General features: G+C 36.1%; 1 protein-coding gene across 1 annotated transcript in view; it reads left to right on the forward strand.

Moving 5' to 3' along the window:
• The window catches only part of CNTN5 (contactin 5), a 488,760-nt gene that overhangs the window by 411,759 nt on the left and 55,154 nt on the right, over window positions 1-21,847 (forward strand). Inside the window, exon 16 of the mRNA XM_055320376.1 lies at window positions 8,727-8,885. Within this exon, the coding sequence (XP_055176351.1) occupies window positions 8,727-8,885 (159 nt within the window). The remainder of the gene's footprint in view (window positions 1-8,726; window positions 8,886-21,847) is intronic.

The raw sequence follows: 21,847 nt of genomic DNA on the forward strand, positions 1-21,847 counted from the left end.
TGTTTCTGGACTCCCTATTCTCTTTCAGTGATCTATGTAGCTGGTTTTGTGCCAATACCATACTCTTTTGATTACTACAGCATTGTACTATATCAAAATCTAAGAATGTGATATCTCTAGCTTTGTTCTTCTTTCTCAAGATTGCTTTTGCTATTTAAAGTCTTTGGGTTTTATACAAATTTTAGTATTATCCATTCCAGTTCTGTGAAAAATGCTATTGGTATTTTGATAGAGATTATATTGAATATGTAGATTGCTTTGAGTAGTTTGGACATTTTAACATTCTTTCAATCCATGAGCATGACATATCTTTCCATCTATCTTTGTTGTCTTCAATTTCTTTTTTTTTTTAAGATTTTATTTATTTATTCATGAGAGACACACACAGAGAGAGAGAGAGAGAGAGAGAGAGAGAGAGGCAGAGACACTAGGCAGAGGGAGAAGCAGGCTCCATGCAGGGAGCCCGACGTGGGACTTGATCCTAGGTCTCCAGGATCACGCCCTGGACTGACGGTGGCACTAAACCACTGAGCCACCTGGGCTGCCCCTTCAATTTTTTTCTTCAATGTCTTATAGCTTTCAGAGTATAGGTCATTCATCTCCTTGGTTAACTTTATTCCTATGTATTTTATTCCTAGGGCTGCAATGCACATATGATTGTTTTCTTATTTTCTCTTTCTGCTACTTCATTATTAGTGTATAGAAATTCAACAGATTTCTGGGTATAATTATGTATCTTGTAACTTTACTGAATTTATTTATTACTTCTAATAGCTTTTTGGTGGAATCTTTAGAGTTTTATGAATAGTATTATGTCATCCACAAGTAGTTTAATTTCTTCCTGTCAAATATGATGTATTTTATTTCTTTTTGTTGTCTGATTGCTGCAGCTTGGACTTTTAGTACTATGTTGAATAAAAGTGATGAGACTGGACATCCTTATCTTGTTCCTAATCTTAGGGACAAAGCTTTTGCTTTTCACCATTGAGTATGGTGTTAGCTGTGGGTTTTTCAGATACTGCTTTTGTTATGTTGAAGTATGTTCCCTCTATACCCATTTTGTTAAGAGGATTTAACTATTACTTTTTAATAAAAAGTTTTGTTGTCACTTATATATGGGCTTTGAAATTGGGGCTATACAAAATGGTCCTTTGTACTGAATGGTTCATTACATGTAATTAAACTACATTATAAAAATTGAAAATACCCCAGGGGCACCTGGGTAGATCAGTTAATTAAGCATCAGACTCTTGATTTTGACTCCAGTCATGGTCTCTGGGTCCTGAGATCAAGCCCTACATCATCATCTGTGCTCAGTGGGGATCTGCTTTAGATTCCCTCTGCCTCTCCCCACTCTCTCTAAAATAAATAAATAAATCTTTAAAAAAATTCAAAATACTCTTTGTGGCCTGAGTTACAGATTTTCTCTCCATCTCATCTTTTAGACAGTAGCTAAATCTCATCTTTACTTGGTTAGAAAGGCATGTTCAGGACTTTGTTTCCATGAGTGATTGTCTTTTTGAAACATAATCCTACATATATTTAGAAGTAAGAGGCATTTGTCCCCAAGCAGTATTTATAGAATTAAAAATAAAACCAGGCACGCCTGGGTGGCTCAGCCATTAAGTGTCTGACTTTGGCTCAGGGCGTCATCCCAGCGTCCTGGGATCCAGTCCCTCATTGGGATCCCTTCAGGGAGCCTGCTTCTCCCTCTGCCTATGTCTCTGCCTCTCTCTTTCTGTGTCTCTCATGAATAAATAAAAATAAAATCTTAAGAAAAAAGAATTTAAACAATAAATAATAAAAAATAGAACCAATTTAAGATACTGTGGCATATTTGGTATCAATTTTTTTTTACAATGTTTGCCTTACAAACAATGTAAGGCAAAGATCTGCTTGATGTTTCAAATCCCAACAAGTTTAATTTTTCACTTAAAACCTCTGTATGAAAAAAATCAAATAAAGTAAAACATTGTGACTCTTCTGAAAATGTAAAAAATAACATGTAACAATAGGGATATTTGTTGAATCAATAGGTGTCAGATTCAGGCAGAAATAGTGATGTTATCTGAGTGGGAAAGGGCCAGGAGAGTTGCTTGGCAAGAGGAGTCAGCTACAGTATTAGGAGGAATTTTTAAGAATTTTTCTTCAAGAAGACTTGGACAATCACACAACAACAATTGGCTGCCTCTACCAATTGTTGTCTATAAGGAGAATGGGTAATGATTCACAAAAAATCAGTATACAATTTTCCTATTTATTACCACATTAGTTTGTCAAATTTGCTTTAAACAGGAGATATCATTCCATTGGTTGTCAAGACTAAAAGCTGAACTCTGTTTCAACACTTTTCCCCCAAAAGCAGGAGGACTCTTTGGTGTTTTTGTTTGTTTTTTGTTTTGTTTTGTTTTTTAGGGATTTTCCTGTTTCAAATACTCCTTTCTTATCTGAAAAATAACACGATTGAACTAGGTAATTGCAGTTCATTTAAAAATTTCAAGGCTCTAAAACATTGTTTAACTATCACATATAGTCTTAGATCCTTGTTTCATGTCCTTAGCCTAACAATAACGGCTTTAGAGGTCACAAGGAGATATCTACTTTATTTGCTTTTCAGGGTTTTTTTTTTATATTTTTTTTATTGGAGTTCGATTTGCCAACATATAACACCCAGTGCTCATCCCCTCAAGTGCCCCCCTCAGTGCCCATCACCCAGTCACCCCATCACCCCACCCACCTCCCTTTCTACTACCCCTTGTTCATTTCCCAGAGTTAGGAGTCTCTCATGTTTTGTCTCCCTCTCTAATTTTTCCCACTCAATTCCCTTCTTTTCCCTTACAATCGCTTTAACTATTTCTTATGTTCCCTATATGAGTGAAACCATATGATGATTGTCCTTCTCTGACTGACTTATTTCATTCAGCGTAATACCTTCCAGTTCCATCCATGTCCCATGTCGAAGCAAATGGTGGGCATTTGTCGTTTCTAATGGCTGAGGAATATTCCATTGTATACATAGACCACATCTTCTTTATCCATCATCTGTCAAAGGACATCGAGGCTCCTTCTACAGTTTGGCTATTGTGGACATTGCTGCTATAAGCATTGGGGTGCAGGTGTCCTGGCTTTCACTGCATCTGTATCTTTTGGGTAAATCCCCAATAGTGCAATTGCTGGGTCGTAGGGTAGCTCTGTTTTTAACTCTTTGAGGAACTGCCACATAGTTTTCCAGAGTGGCTGTACCAATTCATACTCCCATCATCAGGGCAAGAGGGTTCCTTTTCAGCTTTAAAAGTCAATGTCTTCTCAAGAGAAATTTTCTAACTGAACATTAGGTCAAAAAAATGAGTTGCTCTGATAGCAATCTAATAGCAATCCTAGGGGCCCTTGATGGAGAATAAATTAAATTCACAAGAACATGGTTTCTGTCCGGGGCCTTGGTTCTTTGTCATTTGCTCAGCAGTCCTCACCAAAAAGGAATGAAGAGATTGTGTTCATTTTTCTAAATCACCTATTTTCAAATAAAATATGTATTTTACTGATTCTATACAATAGCACTGTTATGGAGTGAGGGGGAGTGAGGAGAACTTTCCAGATTCCATCACAACTGATACTGAGTCATTACAGCAACTATAAAGTTAATATGGATTTCTGCTAAATGAGAGATATCTGTATAATATTCAGACACTAGCTACTATCACATATTTGTCATCTGTGAGATATTTATTTCTTATTAATCTATTTTCAAAGATGTCGAATGTAAATTAGATATAGCCTTTAAAGAGATAATTTACTTCTTGATTTTTAAAAAAAGTCAAAAAATGGCAAAAATATGTCCATCATTAACAGGACTTAAAAATAAGGGTATTGATTATATTAATGTAATTAATATAATTAATATAATTAATGTAATTCACTCCTAAATATAAACAGAAAGCTATACGGCCAGCATTCAGTATACAATGTGTGAAAATGTATATTTCTTTATAATAGAGTATTAACAAGCCAATACTAATATAACAACCATAAATTTCATTTCCACTTTTATTATGGTTGAAAATTAAATTTAATTTACCTTAAAAGGTAAAACGCGTAATTAATTTTTCAGACTATTTTTACAATATATTCATAAAAAATCTTTAGATTTATAAAGATTTAGAAAAGTATCTGTACATAGGATTTAATAATTTATTAAATCATACAAAAAAACTTATTTGCCTCATTCATGGAGCTATTCTGCCAATTTCATTACCATCCTACTCAACTTGACTGAAAAAAAAAAAGGTGTTAACTCAAATATATATGTTTTCAAATATATTTTATTTTAACAAGAAAAGAAGCTACTATACTGGAACCATATCTTATATGATAATTACTTTATTTTAAAACATTCTTATATTTGTTAATTCCAAACTAAAACAACTCCTCGGTCCTTTCTTATCTTCTCTTTTCCTTCTTCTCCCTTCTTTCTCATGTCTCCTTCTACAAATATTTATTGAGGGCCTAATATATTCCAAGTACTATGTTGGATATTCAGACAAGTGGAAATTTTAGAAAAATAATTATAGGCAACATAACAAGAGCTATTATGAGATGTAAAATATACTTCTCAAACACTTGAATATAGCATTATCATTATCTCGAATTTGCTTGTTGTAAAAGATCTGTCTCTATCACAAGATTTTAATACATCTAGAGTTGGAACCCTATTTTGTTCTCCTGTAAATCATTCCCCTACTCATCTCTCACCACTCACACATTGCTTTATACATAATGGACCTCCAGTAAATGTTTGGTTAAATAGTACTTACAATAGTGCATACATACCATATGGAGGCTTTCCTTAAAATAATGACTTTAAATGACTTTAAAAAATAATTTTAGATCCTTATTACGCAGAATTGGAAAATATAAACAAGAATAAAATTTTTATCATCTATATTGTCATTTCCAAGCAATATTAACTACCATGTATACTTTAATGCATTTATTTCTGGTCTTTTCCTTTATGTATTTGGGAAATAACCATACATTTATATTTACATAATTTTTCATTTTAATTTTTCCCTTATTATATTGTGAACATTTCCCACATAGCAAATAATCCTAAATATTAGTTTAATGGCTGGCTAATATTTTATCATAAAATTTTATTATTTAAACCTTACATGATTAGTGGACAATTACTTATTTACAATGGTTTATAATTATAAATAATTGCACAGCCATAGTCAGTGTCCTGGGTACATAAATCTTGTTTTTACTCTCACTTATTATTTTGCTAAGGACTATACTTGAGAAAATAGCCACATACGGAGAAAAATACTTGGGAATTTATTAATTATGTTGTAAATTCCTTTTTTGTTCTAGCTAAAGTTTTTAAAAACTTTTTAGAGTAGTAATTACCTATTATTAAAAGTAATACACCTTTATTTAAGAAAACTAATTTAAACATTTTGTAGACCATTAATACTCAGAAAGGCAAATTATTTTAAGTTAACAAAGAGTTATTTCCCACAATATTTTCTATCATATCTCACACAGAGTTGGTTGTTCATGCTTTTCGAAGAGGTGAATAAAAGGAAGAGATGGAATGGAACAGAACAAAAGGAACAATATAAAAGAGCTTAATAAATGAATTATGTTGGTAACTATTCCTATTGGAAAGCATTAGCAAAATTTTTATTTTATGAAAAAATGCTTTTTTTCATAGCATTTTGAAGATCCTCCTGACCAATTCTCAATCTATGAACAAACTTTCAAATCAAACTGTTTTGAAGTCTGTTCCAGTTATCTGTTGCTGCTCCAAAACTTAGTGGCTTCAAATATCAATGTATTATTTGCCCTCATGATTTTGGCAGATGACAGGCAGTCAAGTACTTGAGATCTCTCATGCATATGAATCCCATGGTGGTTGGAGGTGGGGTTATTTGAAGGCTTCATCAGTCACATGTTTGGTGCATGTGTAGGCTGGGACGCCTAGAATAGCTGAGAGCAAGTTGGATTAAGCTTTCTCCACAAGGTTCTCCAACATGATAGCTTGGACTTTCTTACAGAATGGTAGCCTTAGGTTAATTAGATTTCTAAGGAGACATAAGTATTGATAAGCATTCAAGAGGCCTGGATTGATAGCCGCAAAGCTTCTTATAGCCTCTCCTCAAAAGTCATGCAGTGTCACCTCTACCATTGTCTTTTGAGTCAGATAGTGACAAGCCAGCCCACATACAAGGAAGTGAAAGAACAGGCTCCACCTTTCAATGAGGTAATGGCCTGCAAGTACAGGGAGGAAAGAGTAATGGTGTCCACCTTATACACAGGCTGCCACAAAGTCCTAACTGCTTCCCTCAAATGCCATCTTTGTCTCTACCACATAATTGAATCATGCCTTTCCTTAACACATACTTTTTCTTTCATTTCTTTATTTAAAACTACTTTCCAAATTAGCAGTGAAAGCAGGACAGATCTGTGTACTTCTTGCTTCTTTGGACAAATCAGGTTTTATAACCAGATCCAAATTCAAATATTAGCTGTGCCATTCACCAACAGAATGACTTGAGCAAAAATATATCTCCTCATAAGAATGGATTCTCTGATACCTACTGTCTCCATAATACCTAACATATAATAAAGTTATTGACTAAGAAATTTATTTATTATTTACTGACTAACCAATCTCTGAGATTTCTTTTATGTCTTCTATGAAATAGGGAGAATAATGTCAACCCTACAGTGACACAGAAATAAATGAACAGGTTAATGTTTGCAAAATATGTAATACAAAGCCTTAATTTAGTAAAGTGAGGATATGGTAGCTATCAGTAATTACAGTTAATATTCTCATCATTATTTATGTTATCATCATTATAGTTTCTCTTTAAATTTATGCCTCCACAGTCTAACAACTTGTTAGACATCTTCAGCACCTGGATCTCATTTATTTACCTCAGCTCATCCTTAGCCACTGTTTTAATGCTTTGAATATTCACACTGATGACACATCAAACATATTCTTCCATAAATCCTTGACCTTGTCAACCCTAATATATTCCCCACTTCACTCCAAATAAGCACAAAGTCTCATTCAAAAGTACCCTACACTTAAATCACAAACTCTGCAATTTTCTCTTCACAAGTTCCATTTCTTATGTCTTCCATCATGCTTTCCTGATTCCTTTCTTTTATTCTACTGTATAAACACCTTTCTGGTTCTACTTGACTCCTTAGGCAATCTTGACACCATGGCCATTCACACTATTGGCATCTTTGATGATAAGCCAAACCAAATTCAAAAATTCTTATATCTGAATGGACTCAGTTGATTAAAATGTTCAGTTCTCATTTCCTAAAAATGTCATTTGCTTCATGAAGCTTTTAAAATGCTTTTACCATCTCCTTGCTCCTTCCTTCTTGAAATTGTCTACCCAAGAGGTCTTTACTAACTGCCTCCATTTCTCCAGCACTCCACCATTTCTTAGCTACTTATAGTCTAGCTCAGCCCCTCCTGATCAGACTTTGTAATCAAATCTGACTCAGCAAGGTTAGACTAGAAAGCCAAGACCAGAGCCAGAGAAATTAAGTAGTTAACTTAGTCCATTCAGATTTGAGAACTTATAAATGTGGTTTAGTTTGTCACCAAAGATGCAAATAGTGTAAATGACAATGGCATTAAGGTGGACTAGGGAGTCAAATGAAGCCAGAATGGTACTGGTAGGACTAATTCAGAAAATAACCCAAAATACTTAAAAGGTTTTTTTGTTTGCTGTCATTGAAAATAAAAGAATCCTTGCAGCCTGAATTGTCCATATTAAAGAACAGAAGAATGTCAATAAGAACATCGGCATGCTTTCCAACTACTAAAATGTAAACACTCTACATATTTTTAAATGCTATTAGATATCACTATTTTAAGAAGTGATAATACAAAGGTATATTTCTCCATCAGACCACAGTTGTTTCTTGAAGGTAGAGTCTACATGCTCATAGATTGATTATCACTATTCTATACCAATTTTTCATAAGCATAAGGAAAATAATCTTCTCTGATGAACTACTCTCCCATCCCCATCACAAATCATCACCATTATCATCATCATTATCATCATCATCCATCAAAATCACACCTTCCTTTTAAATCCCCACAAAATTTGTCCATGCCTTACTTCTAAAATATATCCTTTGGCCTGAACTATCATTATTTCAGAGCTCTTGATATTTCCCCTGTTAAAGTTTAAGCTACTTGATAGTCACATCACAGTATTTGTACACTTGCAGGTTTCTTGAACCTAAAAATTAGGCCCATACACCTATAATATTTTGTTAACTATGGGATCTTTTTTGTTACTGATACCATTGCCAATCACTCTCTATAAGCTGTGTATATAGCTTCTTTAAGCTGTGGTTGATGTCCATAGTCATAGTTAATATTGACATTCATATTCTTGTGTGTATCTAATTGTTTTTTTTTCTTTTCCTATAAAATATAATGGTAATTGGTAGTTGCCTCCAAGCAAAGTGTTAGGAAAAAAAATCAAATATATAATTAAGTTCCCAGCAGAAATCATGGTACCCACTTTGGATCCCATCTTTCTACTGTCAATTTTCATTACTAAATATGTGTTTCATTTAGACAGTTAGATAGTTTGATTGGATCTTTATTGGAAATACAATTTCTCATAGCTCTTCATCATGGCTTGTATTTAACTTTATTCATTCCCTTTTGCCTATAGGTCCCCCAGGCCCACCAGGGGTAGTGATTGTTGAGGAAATCACCGAAAGCACAGCCACACTCTCCTGGAGTCCTGCAGCTGACAACCACAGCCCAATCTCCTCCTACAACCTGCAGGCTCGCAGCCCATTCTCCCTGGGCTGGCAAACAGTAAAAACAAGTAAGAGGCTCTAACGCAACATCAGAGGCAACCAGAATAGCTTCTTCTGTCATGAGCTATATTTGCTAGCAGTCTTAGTGGGATCATTTTGAATTCTGGAAATTTTGTTATTAATTACAATATTAACCATTGTTTGCCTCTTTCTATAAAGCTATCTTGCTTTCCAGGTGCCTGGGTGGCTCAAGCAGTTCAGTGTCCAACTCTTGATTTCAGGCTCAAGTCATGATCTCAGGGTTGTAATAGGTGGCTCTGTGCTGGGCAAGGAGACTGCCTTAGATTCTCTCTCCTTATCACAGCCGCCCCCCCACCCCCAGCCAGGCCCCACCCCAACACATCCGGGTGCTATTTTTTTTTTTTTTTTGGAAGTCACCACATGTCACAACTCTGTTTATTTATCTTTTTTTTTTAATTCATTTATGAGCAATACACAGAGAGAGAGAGAGAGAGAGAGAGAAGCAGAGACACAGGCAGAGGGAGAAGCAGGCCCCATGCAGGGAGCCCGACGCGGGACTCGATCTTGGGTCTCCAGGGTCATACCCTGGGCCAAACGCAGAGCCAAACATCTGCGCCACCAGGGCTGCCCCCCTGTGCTCTGTATTAAAAAAAAAAAAAGAAAAAGAAAAAGCTATCTTGCTTTCTTCTCTCAATTCCTAAGAGAGGACCACATCATTTATATTTGTTTATTGAAATAACTTTAGGCTCAATGTGAAAGTTGCCAAAATAGTACAAAGATTTTCTATGGTCCATTCCTCAGCTCTCCCTAATGATAATATTTTACATAACCATGGTACAATTATCAAATCAGAAAATTGACATTGATACAATGCTATTAACTGATCTATATACTATATACTATATTCAGATTTCACAAATTTTTATATACAATTTTTAATGTGTGGTTCCATAAAATTTTATGAGATTTTGTTGTGTAGCCTCAAGTAACCACCAAGAAAATTGGGTACAGAACTTTTCCATTACTCCAGTTCCTTGTACTACCTCTTTAGAGTCACACATCTTTTTACTTAGAAAAAGATAATCTAACATAAGTTACATGGTTTAAAACAAGGCAGAATTTTAATGTCTACTTGTAAGACATTTGTGTAATAGTCGCACTATTCTTAAAGTCATTTTCTTCCCTGATAGTTTGCTTTCCATGTTGTAACCAAATTCTCATTTCTCCAAGTGTAGCTGTCTATAGGAATATGTGAAGTTATGATCACTTGATGGTTATTAGACACTTATGTAGCATGTTGGTATTTAAAAGTATGCAATATCTATAAAATGTAATCTTCAGAAGCAGTTGTCCATTCTGAGTAAGAATTTGTAATTTTATTTTCTAAGTATAAAATTGATTTATTTGTTTATAAGTGAAATATAAATCAGTATGCAATACTGAATGCAATAACCATGAAACTCAATTAACCATAATGCTATAGAAGTGGAGTGGTCCATTTTGCTGCTTAAATAATAAATTATTTAAACAGAAAATTTGTTTTGCGTAAAATTTTACAATTTGGGAGAGAGGAATTATATTTGCATACAAAATACAATTCACTTTTTTTAAGTATTAGGTTCCTATATTAATTTATAGAATTGTTTTTGCTTATCAACATAGTGTACTCTATGTATATAGATATTAATTTGTAATACATATAATTGTGTGTATTAGGCTCATTTCTGGCTCCACACTAATCCTGTGATACCTCTGTAGATCCAAGAAATTGGGGGATCTCTACACTCAATAGATAATTCTGGAGAGATCATAAAGTCAAGCCACACAAACAGGTTTATTCAAGAATACTTCTAACCTTTGCCCCAGTGCTTTTATTTTTTCATTTGTGTGACAGCCTAAACCTTTAGCTTTGCAGCCATAAAATGGGTTCATCTTATATCTGGTGTTGTGCACTCACAGATAAGCTATATGCCCACTTTTGCCACACTTCCCTTACTTCTTGGGACATTTTCTTGTGGGCACATTGCAATATATACATATGTTTCCTCATTCATTCCATCCACATGTTCTTATCCTTCCTACCTTAACAGATGTCATGGCAATCCAGTACATCTAATCTTCTTCCTATTACAACCATAGGTTCCTAGTTACTCTCATATCTTGATTTCTCACAAATCTTGGTTCACCTATTTCTACTTTTTGTTGTTTGATAGATAGAAATATAAATATGTATGTGTGTGTATACACATATATATGTAGATTTTTGGCACAAGAAAAAATGAAAGAGATTGTGTGTGTGTGTGTGTGTGTGTGTGTGTGTGTGTGTAGGTCTTGGCATTTAGACTAATGTTAATTTGGGGGTTTATTTGTTTTAGAAGTCCCTACTATAAAGTTGCATTCTCATCTTTCTAAAATAATTTGAAGGCTGGAATATTTTTAAGTTAAGCGTTCTTTTTTAAATTTAGCTCAGCAGTTACTTATTAAGAAATCTATGCTTTATTGTATTAATAAGAAAATATATATTTCTCAAAAATATATTTCTGCAGGTGATCAATTTTATTTGCCCTTCATAGTATCTAATGAGGTCACTCACTTCTCAAAGTCTAGCATGCCATCCTCTAAGCAAGCATGCCAAGGAGCAGTACTCAACTTTTGCCTGCTCTAAAGTAATAGTTTTCAATGGTTTTAGTCCCTAGCTAAATCTGACCACTACTTTTTTCATGCCTGTGATAGGTAAAGAAGTCCCTCTAGAGCCACAGCAGCTTCCTTGGAGCAGTGGGTCTTTTGTTTTCATAGTTGTTCTTCATCAAAATAAATTTCAATAGAGATAAACTCTTATGAAGAAATATCTGTTAGAAGAAAAAAATTAGTTTGCGGTTTGGACTCTGTGATAAAGTTAATGCAATTCATAGTATTTAAAAATTACTTAAGATTCCTTTATATGCCACCATAATTACAAAAAAAATTAGTGAACTACTTATTTTTGACAAATAAGATAAAGATTTGCATCTGGACCTTCTAGCTGATGAAACATGAAATTAACTTATCAGTATTGCCCATTCAAAAATCAGATTAAAATTGGGTGGCTAAGAATGTGACTAAATTATTCATTTTGAAGAAAGTGTGAAAATAGCCATAAGAAGTAGATAATTTCACTAGCAGATCCCTTTTCTGTTCAAATTGCTTTTGATTTGGAAATCTAACTTTATTCATCATTATTATTGAATTATTAACTGACTTGGTATTTTATTGTGTCTATTTAAGAATAACCAATCACCTATAATCATAGAATTAATTGGTCATTGTTTACTTAATTCAAACATGTTTCTTAACTATTCTTTCAGTGGATATATTTCTATCTGTGGATATATTTTCCATTGATTGATTGGTTGATTAAATTTGTCAACAAGATAGGCTTCTTTAGTTTACGTTTAACTATTTAATTAAATTCTAGGTTGCAATTCTTCTACAAGGAAAGGCATTCTAACAGGGTTCTCTCCCTGAATAAATATGGTATCCTCCACTATTTTTAGTTATGGGATGTTTCACTGAAGCTGAATGTTTTCTTTGAAACTAACTTGTCTCCATACTTCCAGAAAAACAGATCCTTATAAAAAGATACCTCCAAGACTTTTAAAATAATTATTTTAGTATACAATCTCAACTGTCTTTAACCTCCCTGATATTGCATTTGAAATCAAATCTCAATTTTATTTTAACAAATTTGTTTTTAATTTATTTCATACTGAATGTCATTTAATCAAAAATATTAATACCTTCAACATATACATTTTATAATTGTTTTATAGTGCATACAAGTAGCAAGGAACTTAGACTTTATAAATGTTTTTATTTTTAAAGAGATATTAGATTTAAGAATGGGGAGAGGATATAGGGTGAGGGACAAAGCCTTTAAAACCTATAGTTATTGATAAGAAGATATAAACACATGTATCTTCGGGAGGAAGAATTTTTTATTTCATATTTTCTTTTTTAATGTAAAGCCTGAAATAATTACTTCACATTTAAAACAGAAATTAACTGTACCAATTTTTATCATACCTGACAATTTGAACTCCTTTTTCATTCATTCAATATAAATTTGTTGAACACCTTCCAGGTAGTATTACAGGCATTTAGGATATATGAGTGAACAAATCAAAATAAAAATCTCTACCCCTCTGGAGATTATGTTCCACAGTGAGAACAAACAATAAACAGATAACATAATAAACAAACAAATTATATAGTATCTTAGAAGTTACTGAATGAAAGATTAAAGAAATATTGTAAGGAGATTCAAAAGTATTATGGTAGGGGCAGTGTATTAGTCTGCTCAGACTGCCATTACAAAATACTATAAATTTGGTGGCTTATTTGGTGGCTTAAATAAGAGAAATTCTTCTCATAGTTCTAAAGGCTGGGATTCCAAGATCTAGGTGACAGCCAATTTGATTTAATTTCTGGTGAGAACTCTTCTCCTGGCTTGTAGCAGCAGCCTTCTTACTGTGTCCTCACATGGGAGAAATAAGTGAATGCTCTGGTATCCTTTCCTATAAGAATACTAATTCTATCATAGAAGAGCCCCACCCCTATTACCTCATTAAATGTTAATTACTTCCTATTTTCAACATAGTTTGAACTAACGCATTAAAAGATAAAACATAACATCAATCTTCCAGTACTCTCCATTTCTCTCAGGATGAAAGCCCAAGTCCTATATGACTTATCCTATCAATCTCTATCCAAACTCATCTTCTACCATTCTAACTAATGCTTACTTTGCTCCTGATTCACTGATCTTCTAATGCTCCTACATATAATGTTTCTAATTTGCACTAGTTATTCCTCTTATCTGGCATGGTTCCTCTTGTTGGCATAACTAAATACACATCTCCTTTAAAACCCCACTCAAATGAGCCTCCTTAATGAGACTTATCCTGACCATTTTATTTAAAATTGCAACCTGCCTGATATGGACTGAATTGTGCCCCCCTCCAGAGTTTATAAGATGAAGCCCTAACTCCTGGTGTGAATATTTGGAGATGGGGCCCCTAATGACAACAGATAGGCAATAGCATATATGAGGATAGAGTTTAAGAGAGAGGTTTAGAATAGAGTTGTAAATTGGAATGTTACTGGAATAAATTTCACTTAAAATCATAAGACTGCATGTCATCTCCAAGGATATGAACAGAGAAGAGTATGAAAATTGAGCCCTAGAGCATTTCAATAGTAAGAAATTGTGGAGAAGAGGAAAAAAAGCAAAGGATACAGTGAAAAACTAGTCATTTAGTTAAAAAAGAAAACCAAGATAATGTAATATCCTGGAAAAAAAAAGAAAAAAAAATCATCACGGAAAAAGAAGTAATTAACTATGCCAAATGCTACTGACATGTGAAGTATAATGAGGATTAAGAATTAATCCTTGATTTTAGCAACATAGAGATCATTGGTTACTTTGACAATAGTAGTTTTAGTAAAATAACTAAGCTTTCACAAGAATGAGTTCAAAACAGAACAGGAAGTCATTCACCAGGATGAAGTGGAATTTATTCTAGGGATACAAAGTAGTTCATATTTGCAAATCAAGCACTATGATACATATATCATTAACAAGTGAAAGGATAAAAATCCTATTATCTCAATAGATGCAGAAAAAGCATTTGACAAAGTATAATATCCATTTGTGATAAAAACACAGCAAAGTAGGTATAGAAAGAATACATCTCAAAATAATAAAGCCCATGTATGAAAAACTCACAGCTAACATCATACTTAGTGATGAAAACTCAGAGTCTCTCATCTAAGATCAGGAACAAGACAAAGATGTCCACTTTCACCACTTTTATTTTTCATAATACTGGAATTCCTAGTCATAGCAATCAGACAAGAAAAATTAATAACAGGCAATCAAATTGTTAAGAAAGAAGTAAAACTCACTATTTGCAGATGACATGATACTATATAGAAAAAAATCTGAAGGACTCTATAAAAATAAATTTAGAACTCAAATTAATTCAGTGAAGTCACAAGATACAAAATTAATATACAGAAATCTGTTGCATTTCTGTATTACAGTAATGAAGTAGCAGAAAAAGAAATTAAGAAAACAGTTCCATTTATAGTTACACCAAAAATAATAAAACACCTAGGAATAAGGTTATCCTAGGAGGTGAAAGACCTATACTTTGAAAACTATAAAACACTGATGAAAGAAATTAAAATCAACACAAATAAATGAAAAGATATTTCATGCTCATGGACTGGAATAACAAATATTGTTCAAATATCCATAGTATCCAAAGCAATCCACAGATTATCCACAGTAATCCTTATCAAAATAACTGTAGCATTTTTCACAGAAATATAACAAATAATACTAAGTTTTTAAGTATTGAGAAAAGATCCTGATAATCCCAAAACAATCTTGAGAAAAAAGAACAAAGCTGAACGTATCACATTCCCAGATTTCAAGATACACTACATAGCTATAGTAATAAAAACAGTATGGTACTGGCACATAAATAAACACATAAATCAATCAAACAGAATACAAAGCCCCCATATAAACCCACATATATGTAGTCAATTAATCTACAACAAAGGAGACAAGAATATATATATATATATATATATATATATATATATATAATGGGGAAAAGACAGTCTCTTCAATAAGTGGTGCCAGGAAATCTAGGCAGCTACATGCAAAAGAATAAAACTGGACCACTTTCTTACATCATACACAAAAATAAACTCAAAATGGATTAAAGGCCTAAACGTGAGACCTGAAGCCATAAAATTCCTAAAAGAAGACATAAGGAGCAATTAATTCCTTTGACATCAGCCACAGCAACATTTTTCTAAATATGTTTCCTAAGACAAGAGAAACAATAGCAAAATTAAACTGTTGGGATTAGACCAAAATAAAAAGCTTTTTCACAGTGAAGGAAACATTAACAAAATAAAACAAAACAAAAAACAACCTACTAAGTTGTAGAGGATATTTGTAAATGATATATCTGGAAAGCAGTCAATATCCAAAATATATAAAGAAAAACTCAACACCAAAAAACAAAAAAACAAAAACAAAACAAAACAAGGGATCCCTGGGTGGCGCAGCGGTTGGGCGCCTGCCTTTGGCCCAGGGCGCTATCCTGGAGACCCGGGATCGAACTCCAGTCGGGCTCCTGGTGCATGGAGCCTGCTTCTCCCTCTGCCTATGTCTCTGCCTCTCTCATTCAGTGTGACTATCATAAATAAATAAAAATTAAAAAAAATTAAAAAAAATAAATAAAACAAAACACACACACAAAAAAATAAAAAAATGTAAATAAAAAACTAAAAAAAAATCTGATTTAAAAATGGACAGAGGAAGGGAGGGGCAAGACGGCGGAAGAGTAGGGTCCCCAAGTCCCCTGTCCCCACCAAATCACCTAGATAACCTTCAAATCATCCTGAAAATCTACGAATTCGGCCTGAGATGTAAAGAGAGACCAGCTGGAACGCTACAGCGAGAAGAGTTCGCGCTTCTATCAAGGTAGGAAGACGGGGAAAAAGAAATAAAGGAACAAAAGGCCTCCGAGGGGGAGGGGCCCGCGAGGAGCCGGGCTGAGGCCGGGGCGAGTGTCCCCAGGACAGGAGAGCCCCGTCCCGGAGCTGCACCAACCTTCCCGGGGGGAAAGGGGCCCGCAGGGAGGTGGAGCAGGACCCAGGAGGGCGGGGATGCCCTCGGGCTCCCGGGGACACTCACAGACACCTGCGCCCCGGGAGAGCGCCCCGAGCTCCCTAAGGGCTGCAGCGCGCACGGCGGGACCCGGAGCAGCTCGGAGGGGCTCGGGCGGCGGCTCCGCGGAGGGGGCTGCGGGGCGGGAGCGCGAATCCACCAGCGCAGGCCCCGGAGCACAGGGCGCCGGGACACAGCCCAGGATCCGGCCTCCCCCGGGACAGGCAGAGGCCGGGAGGGCCCAGGACAGCGAGGACGCTCCTGCCCCGAGCTGAGCAGATCAGCGGCCCCGCCCCGGAGCCTCCAGGCCCTGCAGACGGAGAGCTCCGGAGTTACTGCGGGAGCTGACTCCAGGGCTGCAGAGCTGGCCGCGCCACTGCGGTTGTTCCTCCTGGGGCCTCACGGGGTAAACAGCCCCCACTGAGCCCTGCACCAGGCGGGGGCAGAGCAGCTCCCCCAAGAGCTAACACCTGAAAATCAGCACAACAGGCCCCTCCCCCAGAGACCAGCTAGACCAAGAAGGGGGAAAAAAATAATTGACCAAGCAGCACTGGCAAGTTCCAGGGGAAGTCAAGGGATTTACAGTCTACAGAATCACAGGATACTCCCCCTTGTTTTTTTTTTTTTGTTGTTGTTGTTCTTTTTTTCTGTTTGCTTCCCCCCTCCTTTTTTTTTTCCTTTTTCTTCTTTTTTTCTCTCTCTTTTTTTCTTTTTTCTTTTTTTTTTCTTTCCTTCTTTCTCCTCTCTCTTTTTTTCTCCTTTTCCCAATACAACTTGTTTTTGGCCACTCTGCACTGAGCAAAATGACTAGAAGGAAAACTTCACCTCAAAAGAAAGAATCAGAAACAGCCCTCTCTCCCACAGAGTTACAAAATGTGGATTACAATGAATGTCAGAAAGCCAATTCAGAAGCACTATTATACAGCTACTGGTGGCTCTAGAAAAAAGCATAAAGGACTCAAGAGACTTCATGACTGCAGAATTTAGATCCAATCAGGCAGAAATTAAAAATCAATTGAATGAGATGCAATCCAAACTAGAAGTCCTAACGACGAGGGTTAACGAGGTGGAAGAACGAGTGAGTGACATAGAAGACAAGTTAATGGCAAAGAGGGAAACTGAGGAAAAAAGATACAATTAAAAGATCATGAGGATAGATTAAGGGAAATAAGTGACAGCCTGACAAAGAAAAACCTACGTTTAATTGGGGTTCCCGAGGGTGCCGAAAGGGCCAGAGGGCCAGAATATGTATTTGAACAAATCCTAGCTGAAAACTTTCCTAATCTGGGAAGGGAAACAGGCATTCAGATCCAGGAAATAGAGAGATCCCCCCCTCAATCAATAAAAGCCGCTCAACACCTTGACACTTAATAGTGAAGCTTGCAAATTCCAAAGATAAAGAGAAGATCCTTAAAGCAGCAAGAGACAAGAAATCCCTGACTTTTATGGAGAGGAGTATTAGGGTAACAGCAGACCTCTCCACAGAGACCTGGCAGGCCAGAAAGGGCTGGCAGGATATATTCAGGGTCCTAAATGAGAAGAACATGCAACCAAGAATACTTTATCCAGCAAGGCTCTCATTCAGAATAGAGGACAGATAAAGAGCTTCCAAGATAGGCAGAAACTGAAAGAATATGTGACCACGAAGCCAGCTCTGCAAGAAATTTTAAGGGGGACTCTCAAAATTCCCCTTTTAGAAGAAGTCCAATGGAACAATCCACAAAAACAGGGACTAAATAGATATCATGATGACACTAAACTCATATCTTTCGATAGTAACTCTGAACGTGAATGGGCTAATGACCCCATCAAACGGTGCAGGGTGTCAGACTGGATAAAAAATCAGGACCCATCTATTTGCTGTCTACAAGAGACTCATGTTAGACTGAAGGACGTCTACAGCCTGAAAATAAAAGGTTGGGGAACCATTTACCATTCAAATGGTCCTCAAAAGAAAGCAGGGGTAGCCATCCTTATATCAGATAAACTAAAATTTACCCGAAGACTGTAGTGAGAGACGAAGAGGGACACTATATCATACTTAAAGGATCTATCCAGCAAGAGGACTTAACAATCCTCAATATATATGCCACGAATGTGGGAGCTGCCAAATACATCAATCAATTAATAACCAAAGTTAACACATACTTAGATAATAATACACTTATACTTGGTGACTTCAATCTAGCGCTTTCTACACTCGATAGGTCTTCTAAGCACAACATCTCCAAAGAAACGAGAGCTTTAAATGATACACTGGACCAGATAGATTTCACAGATAGCTACAGAACTTTACATCCAAACTCAACTGAATACACATTCTTCTCAAGTGCACATGGAACTTTCTCCAGAATAGACCACATACTGGGTCACGAATCAGGTCTGAACCGATACCAAAAGATTGGGATCGTCTCCTGCATAGTCTCAGACCATAACACCTTGAAATTAGAACTAAATCACAAGAAGAAGTTTGGAAGGACCTCAAACACGTGGAGGTTAAGGACCATCCTGCTAAAAGATGAAAGGGTCAACTAGGAAATTAAGGAAGAATTAAAAAGATTCATGGACACTAATGAGAATGAAGATGCAACTGTTCAAAACCTTTGGGATGCAGCAAAAGCAGTCCTGAGGGGGAAATACATCACAATACAAGCATCCATCCAAAAACTGAAAAGAACTCAAATACAAAACCTAACTTTACACCTAAAGGAGCTGGAGAAAAAACAGCAAATAGATCCTACACCCAGCAGAAGAAGAGAGTTAATAAAGATTCAAGCGGAACTCAACGAAATCATGACCAGAAGAACTGTGGAACACATCAACAAACCCAGGAGTTGGTTCTCTGAAAGAATTAATAAGATAGATAAACCATTAGCCAGCCTTATTAAAAAGAAGAGAGAGAAGACTCAAATTAATAAAATCATGAATGAGAAAGGAGAGATCACCATCAACACCAAGGAAATACAAACGATTTTAAAAACATATTATGAGCAGCTATATGCTGATAAATTAGGCAATCTGGAAGAAATGGACACATTTCTGGAAAACCACAAACTATCAAAACTGGAACAGAAAGAAGTAGAAAACCTGAACAGGCCAATAACCAGGGAGGAAATTGAAGAAGTCATCAAAAACCTCCCAAGACACAAAAGTCCAGGGCCAGATGGCTTCCCAGGGGAATTCTGTAAACGTTTAAAGAAGAAACCATACCTATTCTACTAAAGCTGTTCGGAAAGATAGAAAGAGATGGAGTACTTCCAAATTCATTGTATGAGGCCAGCATCAGCTTAATTCCAAGACCAGACAAAGACCGCACCAAAAAGGAGAAATACAGACCAATATCCCTGATGAACATGGATGCAAAAATTCTCAACAAGATACTAGCCAATAGGATCCAACAACACATTAAGAAAATTATTCACCATGACCAAGTAGGATTTATCCCCGGGACACAAGGCTGGTTCAACACTCGTAAAACAATCAATGTGATTCATCATATCAGCAAGAGAAAAAACAAGAACCATAGGATCCTCTCAATAGATGCAGAGAAAGCATTTGACAAAATACAGCATCCATTCCTGATCAAAACTCTTCAGAGTGTAGGGATAGAGGGAACATTCCTCTGCATCTTAAAAGCCATCTACGAAAAGCCCACAGCAAATACCATTCTCAATGAGGAAGCACTGGGAGCCTTTCCTCTAAGATCAGGAACAAGACAGGAATGTCCACTCTCACCACTGCTATTCAACATAGTACTGGAAGTCCTAGCCTCAGCAGTCAGACAACAAAAAGACATTAAAGGCATTCAAATTGGCAAAGAAGAAGTCAAACTCTCCCTTTTCGCCAATGACATGATACTCTACATAGAAAACCCAAAAGACTCCACCCCAAGATTGCTAGAACTCATACAGCAATTTGGCAGTGTGGCAGGATACAAAATCAACCCCAGAAGTCAGTGGCATTTCTCTACACTAACAATGAGACTGAAGAAAGATAAATTAAGGAGTCAATCCCATTGACAATTGCACCCAAAAGCATAAGATACCTAGGAATAAACCTAACCAGAGAGGTAAAGGATCTATACCCTAAACACTATAGAACACTTCTGAAAGAAATTGAGGAAGACACAAAGAGATGGAAAAATATTCCATGCTCATGGATTGGCAGAATTAATATTGTGAAAATGTCAATGTTACCCAGGGCAATTTACACGTTTAATGCAATCCCTATCAAAATACCATGGACTTTCTTCAGAGAGTTAGAACAAATTATTTTAAAGTTTGTGTGGAATCAGAAAAGACCCCGAATAACCAGGGGAATTTTAAAAAATAAAACCATATCTGGGGGCATCACAATGCCAGATTTCAGGTTGTACTACAAAGCTGTGGTCATCAAGACAGTGTGGTACTGGCACAAAAACAGACACATAGATCAATGGAACAGAATAGAGAACCCAGAAGTGGACCCTGAACTTTATGGTCAACTAATATTCGATAAAGGAGGAAAGACGATCCACTGGAAGAAAGACAGTCTCTTCAATAAATGGTGCTGGGAAAATTGGACATTCACGTGCAGAAGAATGAAACTAGACCACTCTCTTTCACCATACACAAAGATAAACTCAAAATGGATGAAAGATCTAAATGTGAGACAAGATTCCATCAAAATCCTAGAGGAGAACACAGGCAACACCCTTTTTGAATTCGGCCACAGTAACTTCTTGCAAGATACATCCACGAAAGCAAAAGAAACAAAAGCAAAAATGCACTATTGGGACTTCTTCAAGATAAGAAGCTTTTGCACAGCAAAGGATACAGTCAACAAAACTCAAAGACAACCTACAGAATGGGAGGAGATATTTGCAAATGTCGTATCAGATAAAGGGCTAGTATCCAAGATCTATAAAGAACTTCTTAAACTCAACAGCAAAGAAACGAACAATCCAATCATGAAATGGGCAAAAGACATGAACAGAAATCTCACAGAGGAAGACATAGACATGGCCAACATGCACATGAGAAAATGCTCTGCATCACTTGCCATCAGGGAAATACAAATCAAAACCACAATGAGATCCCACCTCACACCAGTGAGAATGGGGAAAATTAACAAGGCAGGAAACAACAAATGTTGGAGAGGATGCGGAGAAAAGGGAACCTTCTTACACTGTTGGTGGGAATGTGAACTGGTGCAGCCAATCTGGAAAATTGTTGAGGTTCCTCAAAGAGTTAAAAGTAGACCTGCCCTATGACCCAGCAATTGCCCTGCTAGGGATATATC

The sequence above is a fragment of the Nyctereutes procyonoides genome, unplaced genomic scaffold (genome assembly GCF_905146905.1).
Source record: "Nyctereutes procyonoides isolate TBG_1078 unplaced genomic scaffold, NYPRO_anot_genome, whole genome shotgun sequence".
NCBI classification, from domain to species: Eukaryota; Metazoa; Chordata; class Mammalia; order Carnivora; family Canidae; genus Nyctereutes; species Nyctereutes procyonoides.